Source organism: Squalius cephalus (assembly GCF_949319135.1).
Source record: "Squalius cephalus genome assembly, chromosome: 18".
Taxonomy (NCBI): Eukaryota; Metazoa; Chordata; class Actinopteri; order Cypriniformes; family Leuciscidae; genus Squalius; species Squalius cephalus.
The window spans coordinates 29,449,634-29,464,486 of record NC_137139.1 but is presented as its reverse complement, the minus strand read 5'-3'; the positions used below and the strand labels follow the sequence as shown (position 1 = coordinate 29,464,486).

The following is a 14,853-nucleotide window of genomic DNA, read 5'->3' as shown; positions in this document are numbered from 1 at the left end:
TTATTTGTACATTTTATACTTATACATCATAAAGCGATTTTATATTTATGCATTGTGAGATTATTTTACAATGCAATATTTTTAATGACAATTAAGCACATTTAAAACACAGAGCAGTTTTACAAATAAGAAAAAAAGAAATCAGAATACATGAAGGCAGTGCAACAAATACTACGATTATGCATGAATACATGAAACAATATTTTTGCTTTACAGTAATATAAATGAGAAATGAGCTTAACTGTCATGAATATATATATGGTGGATTCTATCATTTTTATAGTTAAAGTAAAAAGTAAAAGTTATAGTTGAAGTTATTTTTTTAATTATTTTAATAATTTGTAATTGTTACTCATTGTCATGGATCACAAGATGGTACAGGCCATAACAATATAATATTTTCTGTAAAAAGTGTTTTATATAGCTGAAAATCATGAATTAGTCAGTGCATTTTTTCCATCATGTATCGTTATGTAATCAAAATATTTTCTTTTGGTAAGATTTCATTTACTTTATTTATAAAAGCCCTAAATTTATCATTTTCCTAATTCTACAACATTAAATAGTTTAAAAACAACTTTTTATCTTATAAAAACAACTTTTTATCTTATAAAAACGTGTAAATCTTGCGTCAATTCTGTTACCGTACCGTACTTTACCTTTAAATTGGTGGAATTATTTCTCACAGGACATCATGTCACTTTCCCTCACTGATAAGATCTGAAGCACTGACAGGTATGTGTGCTCTCTCTGATAAAACATTTGAACCTAAAAAGTTCTTACACCAAGTTCTTTTTTTTAAATTTGAAAATTGTTACCACAATATCAAAAGGAAACCAGAATTTATCACTGATCACACAGTGGGTTGTTCATTAGTTGAATTTCATTAGTGCCATGTGCTCTTAGCATTTACGCTAGCAAGTACAGTTTTGGGGCTAAAAAGTAAAAAATTGTCAATTCTGTTACTGTCAAACTCTGTTACTGTTATTTCAACACACTGCCTCATTTGTCTGTAACAGAGTTGACAAACAATACTATAAAGAAATTACTTTAAACAAACAAACAAACATAAAGAAAGAAGAAAGTAACTTGTGTTTGACAAGCACTGAATTATTAAAATTAAATATGTTTTCAATAAGGTACTGGAAAGAATTTCAGTTGTTGTTGTTTTTTTACTTTTTGAAATGTATATCCAATAAAATATTATATTATATTATATTATATTATAAATATATATCATGTTTTAGAAGCAATTTTAGGATATTTATGATTTACAGAATATTTATGGGAGATTTGAGTAATTTATGAAAGTATTCCTTTGATATCTCTTTTGCAATTTTTTAAATTTCAAAATGTGTTCTACGTTGTCCTCTGATTCCTCTCTGTCCCTCGGATCATGCCTCCTACGATCACTCGTTCACATAATAGCATTTCTAAAGATGAAGCCACTTTTTATTGCATGCCAATTCTCAAAGCCAGACAACAGAAACAAGTGTGTCATTCATAACGCAGCCCAAAGCTGAGTGTATCACTCCTCAGAGACAGAGGGTCCCAGTGAAGAGAGGACAAAGGCCCCACTGCGTCGGCACGTTACCAATTAACAGGAATTTTGCCTTAAAAAGCTGCTTTTCCGATGATCTCATTTGGAGCAGACTTAAAACTTTCACGGCTTTCATTGAAAGGCAGTCACAGAATTCCGAAAAAAGCATTAAGGCCACTTCACGGGATCCGGGCCCCCTCTTCGAGAGCCCTCGATGGTGTCATGAGCACGTCTAATTAAGAGCATCAGCCCCTCCTCATGAAAGCACCATCAACAGCCACGGGCAATGCAGAGAAACAACAGATGAACAAACTGAAGACGGGGATGCAATAGCTAATTGCGCCAAATCACTATGGCATATAAACAGCTCATCGCAGTAAACACCAGTACTACAGATTTAGGGGATACCTTGACGTTATCAGATGTTCACTCATTACAGAGTCTCAGTTCTGAAGTGCAACTCTGAGTCTCGTGTTAAGCCAGGTTCACATTGTACGATTTTGGCCGCGATTTGGACAAATTTTGAATCCTAAAAGATTTCTCTGATCTTAGGCACAAATCCGAAGACTTTAATCGCTAGTTTGACCATGACGCTCACATTTGACCTCAGATGAAATTCTGGCAGTGTCAGTGTCACAGTCCTGCAGTGCAACTTCTCAACAATAGGAGTGCAGAACCTCATGATGCAATTAGCGAGACAACAACAAACCACCACTTGCTCCACACACATCTTCTTCTTTTAAATTATCTTTTTTTTTTTTTTTAAAGTAAAGCCATTATCAAAATGAATGCTAGAGATTGTTTTTCTTTGCCAGACACCATTTCAGTCTAGGGCTGTGAAACAATTAATTGCATCCAAAATAAAAGTTTGTGTTTACTGTACATAGGCCTACTATATGTGTGTGTGTGTGTGTGTGTGTGTGTGTGTACTGTGTATACTTATATAAATACACATGCTTGTTACAAAAGATTATATTTCAAATAAATGCTGTTCTTTTGAACTTTCAATACATCAAAAAATCCTAAATTTTTGTACACAACTGTTTTCAACATTGATAATAATAATGAATGTTTTTTGAGCATCAAATCAGCATATTAGAATGATTTCTGAAGGATCATGTGTCACTGAAGACTGGAATTTATTCACAGGAATAAATTACATTTTAAAATATATTAAAATAAAAAAGTTATTTTAATTTGTCATAATATTTAACAATATTACAGTTTTTTTTATCAAATAAATGCAGCCTTGGTTAGCAGAAGAGACTTCTTTTAAAAACATTAAAAATCGTACCGATCCAATAATATTTTATATATAAAATTATTATTATATTATTATATTAATTATTTATTTAAAATGATTATTTATATATATAAATTATTTTTCTTAAATATATAGGCTACATGCATGTGTGTATGTGCGTGTATTTATATATATAAAAATAATTATACACAGTACACACATATATTGTAAACAAACATTTATTTTGGATGTGATTAGTCGCGATTAATCGTTTCACAGCCAATCCTGTGTATAATGCAGCTCTTATTTTGGATGCGATTAATCGCGATTAATCGTTTCACAGCCCTATTTCAATCCCGTGTATACTCAGAGTAACAGAACGTGCCACGGATTGATGTAAATCTCAGAACGAGTCTTCTTGCGTGTGTCCGTTTTTAACATGTCTGACATGAATCACAACTGAGATCGTAAAGGACTATTACAAATCGTACAGTCAGTGTGCACAGCTTTAGATTTCTTTATTGTGGTGCATACTAAAGCAAGCATACTTAGGGTTGGGGATTTGAACAAACCCTAAGTCTCCTCAGATCGTGCAGATTGTTGAGTAAAGGTGTGCTATTACTTTTCAAAGTGACTGGACTTTTAAATGAACATGGCGGAAGATAAAATGAAAAAGCAAAAACACAGTTGCACTGTGAATGCACTCTGCTAAACCCTAGAATTAACATTGACATTGAGACTCTGGCAAAGCGCCAGCGATAACCAGGATGTACAACAACAGAACTGGAACTAATTCAAATTAAACAAAAGTCAACAGAGAAGGCAAAACCCAAAGATAAACACAAAATACGGCTGCTTTACTGTGAGCTGCCTCGCTCAGTATTTCTCCTATACCAAAGACCTAAATGGTCAAGTGAGGTTGATGATACTATCCGGCCCTTCAACCATGGTCGATTTGGTTAGAACAAACCGTACTCTCACTTTCACTTACCTAAGTGCATTTTGCCATGAAGAATGAGGAGGATGGGAAAACGAAACACACTGAGGACAGTAAGTGTGGGCGAGGTCTTTCTACAAGATGAGAAGTGGTAAACTAACAAATTATAGCTTAGTTCTATGCTCAAACTCTCCTGATATGGTTTCCAAGGCTCTTAACCCATGATTTACAGTAGAGCACAGTTCTGTACAGGGAATATGTCTTTAGAAATGTGTTAATGTAAAGCCCCTGACTGTAAAGAGGGTTGTAGAGAGCAAAGTATGGAAAAGAAAACGTGACTGCAGAGGACCTCTACATGTCATAGAAAGGCTAAAAATGACCAACCTAATCTTATGAAAAAACGAGGTGGAGATTTCGCATTAATTTGCACCATGCGATTCATATGGAAACATATGATTTTTGGAAAAAAATAAGGTCCACCCCTGAACCTCACCCTCATGCGTAACCAGATCGCACAAAAATGTACAAATGAGAGCGTACAAATTCATAAAAATTTGATTTTTTACAATTCGTGATTATGGCCAAATCAGGTCACAGTCGGATTATGACCAAATCAGATTATGTTTTTCTTAACTTTAAAGATGTCCAAAAATAGGAATCAAGCACTCATGCCTTATGGCAAACTCAATATTTAGAGATTTGAGTCATCTTGAGTGGGAGAACCATAATCATTCTCAAGTACCGCCAACAAAGCAGACGAGAACTTCTCTTTAGTTCACTGAAGACTTCCACTGGATGACACTGGATGACGATAGATAGATAGATAGATAGATAGATAGATAGATAGATAGATAGATAGATCTGTAACTGTAGAGGAGACGATTGAAATTACTGACGTCTTTCTCCTCAGGAGAAACATCTGAGAAGCTCTTCATTTATTCTCAATACTGACATAGAAGAAATTGACATAGTAGACACACAATCCAGGTGTGATCTAGGGCTACCAAAAAAAAAAAAAAAAAGAGAGACAAATCCAGACTAGTCCTTGACAGGACTTCAGGTAGTTAGTCATCTGCAATATTCTCACAAATTAACCAATAATCATAAGATTTGTATCTGATTAAAATGGAAAATATCGCGTTTTGTGTCTTGTTGAGACACAATCAAAGAATCCATTTAAACCGGTGGATCGGAGAAAAAATACCCGGATTTATAAACACGATGAGAAATATTGAGCTCCCACATTCATTTTAATCAATAAACCACACCTTTTATTTATTTTATCAACCGGAAATCTGTCTAAAATCACCTTGAGATCTATTTTCAATCTCAACGGTTAACAAAAACATCTGATATAAAATAAGGCGTTCGTAGCCTACTCACCTTGTCGAGAACCACAAATGTGGTGTGAATAAAATCCTTTTGTTTTCTGGCTGCTCTGAATGACCTTTGATTTACTGTTTTCGGTCTATGAATGAACGAGGCTCAGCTTTCCATAGTCAGTAATGTTTTGCGGCTGTAACAAACGAAATGAAACGGAGAGTGAGCGCGTTCAGTGCGCGTTCATGACGGGGGTTGCCTGGGAACGCGCACAGCTGCACGAGTCATCTTCACGCCGGTAACAATTAATATATCCAACGTCACGATCAAAAGCGATCGGGAATGATCTGATGCCTGCCTGGGTAAGCAGTGCTTATTGCGTCCCTGAGAAACAGCACACGGCCGAAGGGGGAGTCAAACCCATGACACCCATATGAGACGCTGGGAAAACTGAAGGCGGGAGGGAGGAGAGGAGTGGGGAGGGCGCTTGACGTGACACTGTTTTACTACGTTACACTTGACTAGCAGAGACAAGTCTGCAACTGCAAGAGAGAGAGAGAGAGAGAGAGAGAGAGAGAGAGAGAGAGAGAGAGAGAGAGAGAGAGAGAGAGAGAGAGAGAGAGAGAGAGAGAGAGAGAGAGAGAGAGAGAGAGAGAGAGAGAGAGAGAGAGAGAGAGAGAGAGAGAGAGAGAGAGAGAGAGAGAGAGAGAGAGAGAGAGAGAGAGAGAGAGACTGAAATGAGGTTTAACATGAGTCTGTAGAGAATATAAGGTAACTGGGCCACCTATTGCTGGATCTGGGGCACCCGCAACGTCATTTTGAGATTGCTTGGTGCGAAATTACAAAAAAAAATATATACGGCTTGCATAGTCAAGTCTGTCATAATTGTGAATAAATATGGCGAACGCAAAAGCTTTTATTGATAAATATAAGTGGGGTTTCGTTTTTGAACAAACCTGTCTTTCGAATGAATAATTTAAGTGTTAAGTTAAAGGCATGGTAGATGATTTGTTCCAGAAATTTTTTTTGTTAGCCTATGTTAGTTGAAAGTCTCTTCACATCCAACAATCACCATAAGTAAGGTGGTCTAAATGTATTTATGTCATCTGTGGAAGGCGTAGGACCATAAAATGTTCGTCCAATCATTGCATTCGGCCCGAATGCAATGATAGGATGTCCTACCTGTCTGTCATCATATGTATTTCCAATACCTCCGCACACCCTGCTCGTGCAGACATCATCACGTCATCTGTGCGTTTCATGCTATCCAGCTTTCTCCTGCAAAACAATGAGCTTATGTTGCATTCCCGCCATAACTGTAATTTAGAAGCGATGGAAAACCTGTGACTTTATACTCGGAGTCGGAGCGGTTCGTGACACAGATGTATGCATTTCAATAGCAACACTATCAATGCCGAAATTAATCTGCTGAAGTCAGGTGGTACAGGTCTTTAAGTTGGTTATGTTCATTATTATTGTAATGTTATGTTATTTGAGACATGAGGTAATTTAACGCCGTTTTGCAGTATGGAGTTAGAATTCTAACTCCATAATAGTGACCGACTGAATGCGAATCGTGAGCGACTCAGTGTTTTAAATCGGTTGAGTGAACGGTTCAAAGACGACACTCACTTGTCTCCACCTACTGGCGTAATGTGGCGAATCAATATTTAACTGAATTTAAATATTTAAAAGATTCAAGATTTAAGTTTTAAAAGATTCAAGCCACTGCGATGAATCAAAGAATTCCACCACTGACGTAAAGACACTGGTAAAACCAGCCTTATTTTGAGAGAGAAAGTAGCTACATTTGTTAAAAAATGAAATGCGTCTATATAGGTCTACTTAATATTACTCCACTAGCGATGATCACATTTAGGCAGAATCAACCTCTTATAAGTTAGTGCTGTGGCTTTGTAAAAGCCTTTTGTTTTTTACATTGTGGATTGTTTTCTAACAATCTTCCAACTTCCTATCTTAAGTTTTAATAAATCACTAGTTCTAAGCTTTTAATAAGCAACACATTCATTAAAAAAATGTATTAGCCTATATACTTTCAGAGCTCAGGATTTTTTTTTTTTTTTTTTTTTTTTTTTTACTCTCAGGCAGGTTTTACCAGCATCTTCATAAAGAAGAGGAATTCAGACATAATGCACATTCCTCATTGGATATTAGGAACTAGTTTTGGGACTCGTTAAGAAGATTTCAAATTTTCTTTTGAGAGTGCTTGCCTTCAGCTTGCCATTTTCTATAACATGACAAGTCTCATCAGATTTGGAAAGCTACATACATACCAGAAACTATAGCCTGAGGCTTATTCCAGCTGTCTTCCTCCATTTGCACATTATATTCTTGTTTTACAGAAAATCTTAGTTTATTTCCAAAGATTTGCCAATGCTGCCCCCTGGTGTTTACATCATTCAAGTGATATGTTAGTGTTTGATGTGATTTATGTATGTTAGAATTAAATATGCACAAAGGGAAGATGTTCATGCAGTACTAAAGTACTGAAAATACATGTGCTGATTCAACAGAGAGGGGTGTTGATGGACAATATGTAAAATAAGCCGTCTTACAAAATTATTTCCTGTTCTTAAGGTGTGATTAGGCTAGACCTTGTTTGCATTCACTTGTATTTATATGCATGCAAATGTGGGATACCGGGATCACAAGCATATGTGTAGAAGTTTTGCCTTTTGAAATTTGGTGTGAAAACATGTTTGACCAATAGAGGACGTAAATAGTGACCACATCTGTAGGCAGAAAGATTTTGAAAAGCAGCCTGAACAACAACAACAACAACAACAACAACAACAAGAAAAAGAAATGGCTTAGAGCTTGATGAATTTAAACAGACAAGTTCAGTTTTGCTTATGAAAGGGATAGTTCACCCAACCAAAAATAATAATAATGATAATAATACAAATTCTGTCATTATTTTTTTAACCCTCATGTCATTTCAAACCTGCATGACTTTCTGTCCCTTTCATGGCCCGTCCTGTCCTTTTAATATAATGTATGTGAATGGGAACTGGACCTGATGTCAAGCTGGAAAATGACAAAAAGCATCATAAAAGTGGTTGATATGACTATATTTCAAGTCCTATGATAGCCATTGTAAAAAGTGAACAGTTGGATCAACTTAAAAAAATTACTTCAATTGGTAACACCTAAAGAAATGATGTTTTCTCAACTTAAATTATCACGTTTTTCATGATAAAACATGATAATGTAAGTTGAGAAAACTTAATTTCTTTAGGTGTTACCAATTGAAGTAATTTTTTTAAGTTGATCCAACTATTCACTTTTTACAGTGAGCTTTGCATTAGAAACAAACTGAAATTTGAATTTTATTTTACTGAAAACCTTGCCAAATGCCTTCGCTGACCATGATGTGGATTAGTATTACTTGTATACTATTATTTATGTATATAGATTATACTGTATTTATGTATATGTTGAATTAGCTTCTATTTTTATATTTTCAGTTTTCATTTTAATTTTAGTTAAAGTTTTAGTAATTTTGTTAAGTCACTTTTATTAGTGTTTGAGGTTTTTTTCAGCATATCTTATTTATTTTTCAGTTTTAGTAATGTTACTTAATCTTATGTATTTCAATCAGTTGCCAAGTTTAAGTTTATGATTTTCATCTAACATTTATATTTTATTTTAGCTTTCTTTCAATCACCGAAAATGAGCTTTAATACTTTTTAATTTTAGTGTACAATAATGCATTCATGAGAAGAAGCAAAGTCCTATTAAAAAAAGCAAAGTCCTATTTCGAAAGTCATTATGAATCATTTCGTGAAACTTTAAGATAGTTTTATTTAGGACACTTCCGATCATTTTCGATCTTCAAGCAAGGAGCTGGATCTATCTAACTTGTGATGCGACTGAGCCTGGTTTCTCCCGAGGTTTTGTTCTCCATTTCTGTGACCGATGGAGTTGGGGTTCCTAGAGCTGGATGATGACATCATTGCTCTCTAGCTGAATTCAACTCCTTCCATATTTCTATAAACTTTACTCAGTTATTAAACTGAACTGACTTATGACGCTATTGTGTTTTTTCGAGTTGCTTTACAGCAGAATTTAATTCTAATATAATTATTTTCCTGTTTATCACAGTAAAGCTTATTTAAAACATCTGTATTGTATAAAGCGCTTTATAAATAAAGGTGACTTGATATAAAATTGTGAAAGACATGAAAGTTCATCGTAACTGAATGAGGGGAAAACATCTAATGTATTATTTAAAATGATCTTCCTGTGTTCCACATAAGAAGCTTTGGAATGTCATGAAGGTGAATAAATGATGACAGATTTTTTTTTTTTTTTTTTTTTTTTTTTTTTGGGTGACCTATTCAATTAAGATCAAGTCATTCATTTTCAAATAAACCCAAAGACCTTGATTAGCGAGGCCAGAACGGTTCAGATATGTTGGAAGTCAATTCTGCTGGAACGTTCCCTAAAAGTCTTTTAATGAATTGTTGATGGACAATATGTGAAAACAACATTCAAGATATATAAATAAAAAAAGCTTTTCATTCCACTTAAGTCCTGCACTTTTACTCCTCTTTGTCTCTGTGGTCAGACGAGACACTAGGGAAGAGCACGTCGCTCTCCACCGACAGGTTGCTGCCGAGTCCTGCGATGCGACTGCGCAGAAGGAAGTGAGTCCTGCGCTGGAGCAGCCGCTGCTGCTCCTGTTTGAGCTCCACGTAGGAGCGCGAGAACGTGTGGAAGATGGAGGTGACGGGGAACGCCATGAGCAGGATCCCGCTGAGGATGCTGCTGAGCGCCACCACCTGTCCTGGGATGCTGCGCGGCACCATGTCGCCGTAACCCACCGTGGTCATCGTGATCACGGCCCACCAGTACGTGGCGGGAATGCTACTGAACTCTCGCGTGGCCGCCGCCTCGTTCTCGATCAGGTAGAGGAGCGGGGAGAAGAGCGCTATGGCCACGCAGAGGAAGAGGAGGAGCAGGCCGAACTCTCGCGTGCACCTGCGCGCCGTGAGCCCGAGCGTCTGGAGTCCGAGCGAGTGCCGCGCCAGGCGCATCACGTAGAGGATGCGTAACGCACGCAGGACCCGCAGCACGAGGCCCACCTTGTCCAGGTAACTGCTGCCCGAGCCCAAGCGCTTCTCCCCCGTGGAGGTGCTGTCCACCACCAGCGTGATGTAGTAGGGCAGGATGGCTATGACGTCGATCAGGTTCAGCGGGCGCCGGAGGAAGGCCAGCTTACTGCGGTCTTGGATGAAGCGCAGCGTGAACTCCAGGGAGAACCAGGCCACACACACCGTCTCCACTATGAAGATGTTGTAGCACATCTGAGAGCATTTCCCCTGAAAGAAATCAATGGAAAAGTTTAAAACTATGTGTATAGCATGTATTATAACATTATATGCACACGTTCAAAAGTTTGGGGTCAGTAATAAGAAGAAATTAATAGTTTTATTCAGCATGGATGCATTATATTGATCAGAAGAGACAGTAAAGTCATTTATAATGTTACAAAAGATTTGTTACAACTTCATATTCATCATAGAATCCTGAAAAAAAATAGAATGATTTTAGAATGATTTCTGAAGGATCATGTGACACTGAAGACTGGAGTAATGATGCTTAAATGTAATAATTTAAATCGTAGAGATATTTCACAATATTAGTGTTTTTACTGTATTTTGACAAAAAAATGAAGTGTTGGTGAGCATAAAAAAAAAACTTCTTAAAAACACTAAAATCTTATTTTAATATATTTTAATTATATTTTTTTAATATTATTTTTTTTTCCACTTAATGTTGTATTATAATCAGTGATAATAAAAAGTTATATTGGCAAAAGTATTGAGACAACCCTCCAAATCATTGAATTCAGGTGTTCCAATCACTTCCATGGCCACAGTTGTATAAAATCATTGGGGTCAGTGCATGCTGAGGGGAACAGTGAGCAGAAGTCACCAACTCCAGATCTCCAAACTTCGTGTGGCCTTCAGATTAGCTCAAGAACAGTGCGTAGAGCTTCATGGAATGGGTTTCCATGGCCGAGGAGCTTCATCCAAGCCTTGCATCACGAAGTGCAATGCAAAGCATTGGATGCAGAGGTGTAAAGCACGCCGCCACGCCACTGGACTCTAGAGCAGTGGAGACGTGTTCTCTGGAGTGACCAATCACGCTTCTCTGTCTGGCAATCCGACGGACGAGTCTGGGTTTGACGGTCACCAGGAGAGCGGGACTGAAGCCTGACTGCATTGTGCCAAGTGTAAAGTTTGGTGGAGGGGGGATTATGGTGTGGGGTTGTTTTTCAGGGGTTGAGCTTGGCCCCTTAGTTCCAGTGAAAGAAACTATTAATGCTTCAGCATACCAAGATATTTTCGGACAATTTCATGCTCCCAATTTTCTGGGAACAGTTTGGGGATGTTCCTGTTCCAACATGACATTTACATTTACATTTATGCATTTGGCAGACGCTTTTATCCAAAGTGACTTACATTGCATTTCAAGGTACACATTTACACTCTTATCAGTTCTTGCTTTCCCTGAGAATCAAACCCATGACCTTGGCGTTGCAAGCGCCAACGCTCTACAGGAAAGCATGACATGACATCCATAAAGCAAGGCCCATAAAGACATGGATGAGCGAGTTTGGTGTGGAGGAACTTGACTGGTTTGCACAGAGTCCTGACCTCAACCCCATAGAACATCTTTGGGATGAATTAGAGCGGAGACTGCGATCCAGGCCTTCTCACCTAACATCAGTGCCTGACCTCACAAATACGCTTCTAGAAGAATGGTCAAAAATTCCCATAAACACACTCCTAAACCTTGAGGAAAGCCTTCCCAGAAGAGTTGAAGCAGTTATAGCTGCAAAGGGGGGGCCATCTCCATATTAAACCCCACGGATTAAGAATGGGATGTCATTAAAGTTTGTGTGCATGTAAAGGCAGACGTCCAAAACCTTCGGCAATATAGAGTATAGATGTTATTCACAACAGGTTTAAAGAGCTATGTTTCATAATGTAAAGTGTTTTTGCAAGACTTCATTTGTTCAGTTGTTGTGAATAATCTTATATCTTGCTTAGTATCATCTTTTCTGTAGCTTGAAACTTTTGGACCCCATTGACTTTCATTGTATGGACAAAAACAGCATACCACACCTTGTCATAATAATAACTTCTTTTGTGTTCTGCATTAGAAAAAAATTCAAATACTTTGGAATGGCATTAAGGTGAGTAAATAATGGCAGAATTATTTTGGCTGAACTGTCCCTTCAAAAAAAACTTTCCTCTGATCCCAGCCAATGTCTGGTTCTCAGTTGCAATACTGCGAGTAGACCACTAGAGGAAGCTGGAGATTAATGGAAACACATCCTTCCTAAAGGTGTTTTCAGAACTTTGCTGCATATTTTTATATCACCTCATCTCACCTCCATCCTCAGTGTGTATTCGTTCTCATTAAATCCTAGGATTGCACCTTGATGACTAACAGCAAAGTAAGAAAAACGTGTTGATTGTGGTAAAGTAAATCAATTCAGCTCACCTGTGAAAAAGTGCATTGACAATTACACCTTACGTTATAAATATTTAGTGCATTTATATTTAGTGCACTTGTTAGAGCTACTTCGCCCCTAAAAAAAACCAAAAAAAAAACCCATGACAGACAAACCATCCACCAATAAACAAAATATTATTATGACTATGAACATACAATTAAAACCAACTAAATATCACCAAGATGGCAAAATGAGGTCCATATGAGGCTACTAATAAATGTAACAATATTAATTGGATTTGTCAGTAAATACTTGGAAAATTCCTACAACTGTCTTGTTTCAATCCTCACAGTAGATAACCATAAATAGCCTGTGACATACACAAAGGACATCATTTCTGAAAATGGAAGAAGACTGTCATGCTAGTGCTATGTTGGTCTAATGCTTAATTGAATCTTCTATGCTCTGTTTTTCTCTTTCCCAGGGGCAGCCATTTGAATTATTCCAGTGACTGATGTGAGCCGAGACAATGAGTGTCTTAATTCAATTAGTGACGGAGCTGGTTTAACGTGCGACTCGGTCTAATTGCCACAAATCATTTCTGGAAAAAATATGACCTCTCCTGAAGCAAAAACTCTGGTCGAGCAGAACCGTTCTGAACAGGGGTCTTGGAGATTGATGAATTTAAGTAAGTGTGCTTGATTCTTGAGATCTTCCTTCCTACAGAGATGAGTTTTGATACGCCTGGCTGTAATGTTCAAGTGAACGTAAAGACCTTGATTAGCTGGTGTGTGTTTGAGATCCAACTACAGGAAGCCAGATCGTCTGCAGGGAAGTATTTTTAAACTAAAAGTATTTTTTTTGGGGATGCACTATAATATCAGGACCATATCAGTTACTGGCCAATACTAGAGGTTTTATTTAATGATTTGTTATTGGATGTTTAACTGAGCAATTGTTCATGCATGCTAATGTCCCTTATTTTTACATTTATATTAGACATCAGATAATGGTAACTTAAAGTTAATCTTTAAAAATGAATAATTTAATTACATCATTAAATGTAATCTTTAGCAAATCTCAAAAATGTTCATACATGTAATCACATGTTTTAAAGCAGAAATTCACATGTAATATTAATAATGAATAAGTTTAGTTTTTAGTGTTTTATTTATTTATTTATTTATTTTTATTTAGATAGTTTAGGTGTATTAGCCAAATTTATAATATTGTTGTTACCCTAGTGTTAAAAAAAATCGTACAAATCTGATTTACAGTACCGTTCAAAAGTTTGGGATTGGTTAGATTTATTGAATGTTTTTGAAAGACATATTTTATGCTCAAAAAGGCTGCATTTATTTGATCAAAAATACAGTACAAACTGTAATATGTGAAATATTATTACAATTAACTGTTTTCTATTTTAATATATAGTAAAGTGTAATTTATTCATGTGATCAAAGCTGAATTTTCAGCATCATTACTCCAGTCTTCAGTGTCACATGATCCTTGTGAAGTAGAAAAATGAGAAAACGTCTCATTTATTAGTTTTCGTGTTTTCAAAAAAATGAAAAAACGAAGATTCGGCTTGATTTTCTATTTGTAGATTCAGGGGTAGAAAATGGATAAACGGCTTGAATATTTGATTTCCACGTGGGCTGGGCATGAAACGCCCCTTTCCGCTGATTGGTCGATCAAAGATCAACCCATGCCCTCTTTGGCCCTGTCCCAAATGGCACACTTCAAATGCACTTTCGGTCTTGTGGACTTACAATGTCTTCCACGTATCGGTTAAGTCCGTGAGACCGTAGGGTGTCCCAGTTGTCATTTTAGGTCTCAGAAGGGTGCTTCTTACAGGTCCCTATGAGGTCGATTTGCACCCTCGATGCGCACTTTTGCACTGATGCGAGCTCCGCAGCAGACTTCACTGTAATAAGTGAACAGTTGGATCAACTTAAAAAAATTACTTCAATTGGTAACACCTAAAGAAATTAAGTTTTCTCAACTTAAATTATCACGTTTTTCATGATAAAACATTATAATTTAAGTTGAGAAAACTTAATTTCTTTAGGTGTTACCAATTGAAGTAATTTTTTTAAGTTGATCCAACTGTTCACTTTTTACAGTTACCCGACAGTCAAAGTGGCGTTACGTCACGAAAGTGCGGACTAGAGGAAGACCATGAGAGGCACTCAGGGTGCCATTTGGGACAGGGCCTTTACCGTTTATCCATTTTCTACCCCTGAATCTAAAAATATAAAATCAAGCCGAATTCTCGTTTTTTCATTTTTTTGAAAAACGACTGAACACGGATAGATAGA

General features: G+C 36.8%; 2 protein-coding genes across 3 annotated transcripts in view; both read right to left on the bottom strand.

The window, feature by feature from the left end:
- Positions 1–5,492, bottom strand: part of src (v-src avian sarcoma (Schmidt-Ruppin A-2) viral oncogene homolog) — a 49,734-nt gene extending 44,242 nt beyond the window's left edge. Inside the window, exon 1 of one of the 2 annotated variants that reach the window (XM_079849939.1) lies at positions 5,104–5,492. The gene's annotated coding sequence lies outside the window, so the exon portion shown is untranslated. The remainder of the gene's footprint in view (positions 1–5,103) is intronic. The other variant, XM_079849938.1, reaches the window with a different exon arrangement.
- Positions 5,493–7,405: 1,913 nt separating this feature from the next.
- kcng1 (potassium voltage-gated channel, subfamily G, member 1) overlaps positions 7,406–14,853 on the bottom strand; it is a 29,731-nt gene continuing 22,283 nt past the window's right edge. Inside the window, exon 3 of the mRNA XM_079849937.1 lies at positions 7,406–10,385. Within this exon, the coding sequence (XP_079706063.1) occupies positions 9,606–10,385 (780 nt within the window). The 3' untranslated portion in view covers positions 7,406–9,605. The remainder of the gene's footprint in view (positions 10,386–14,853) is intronic.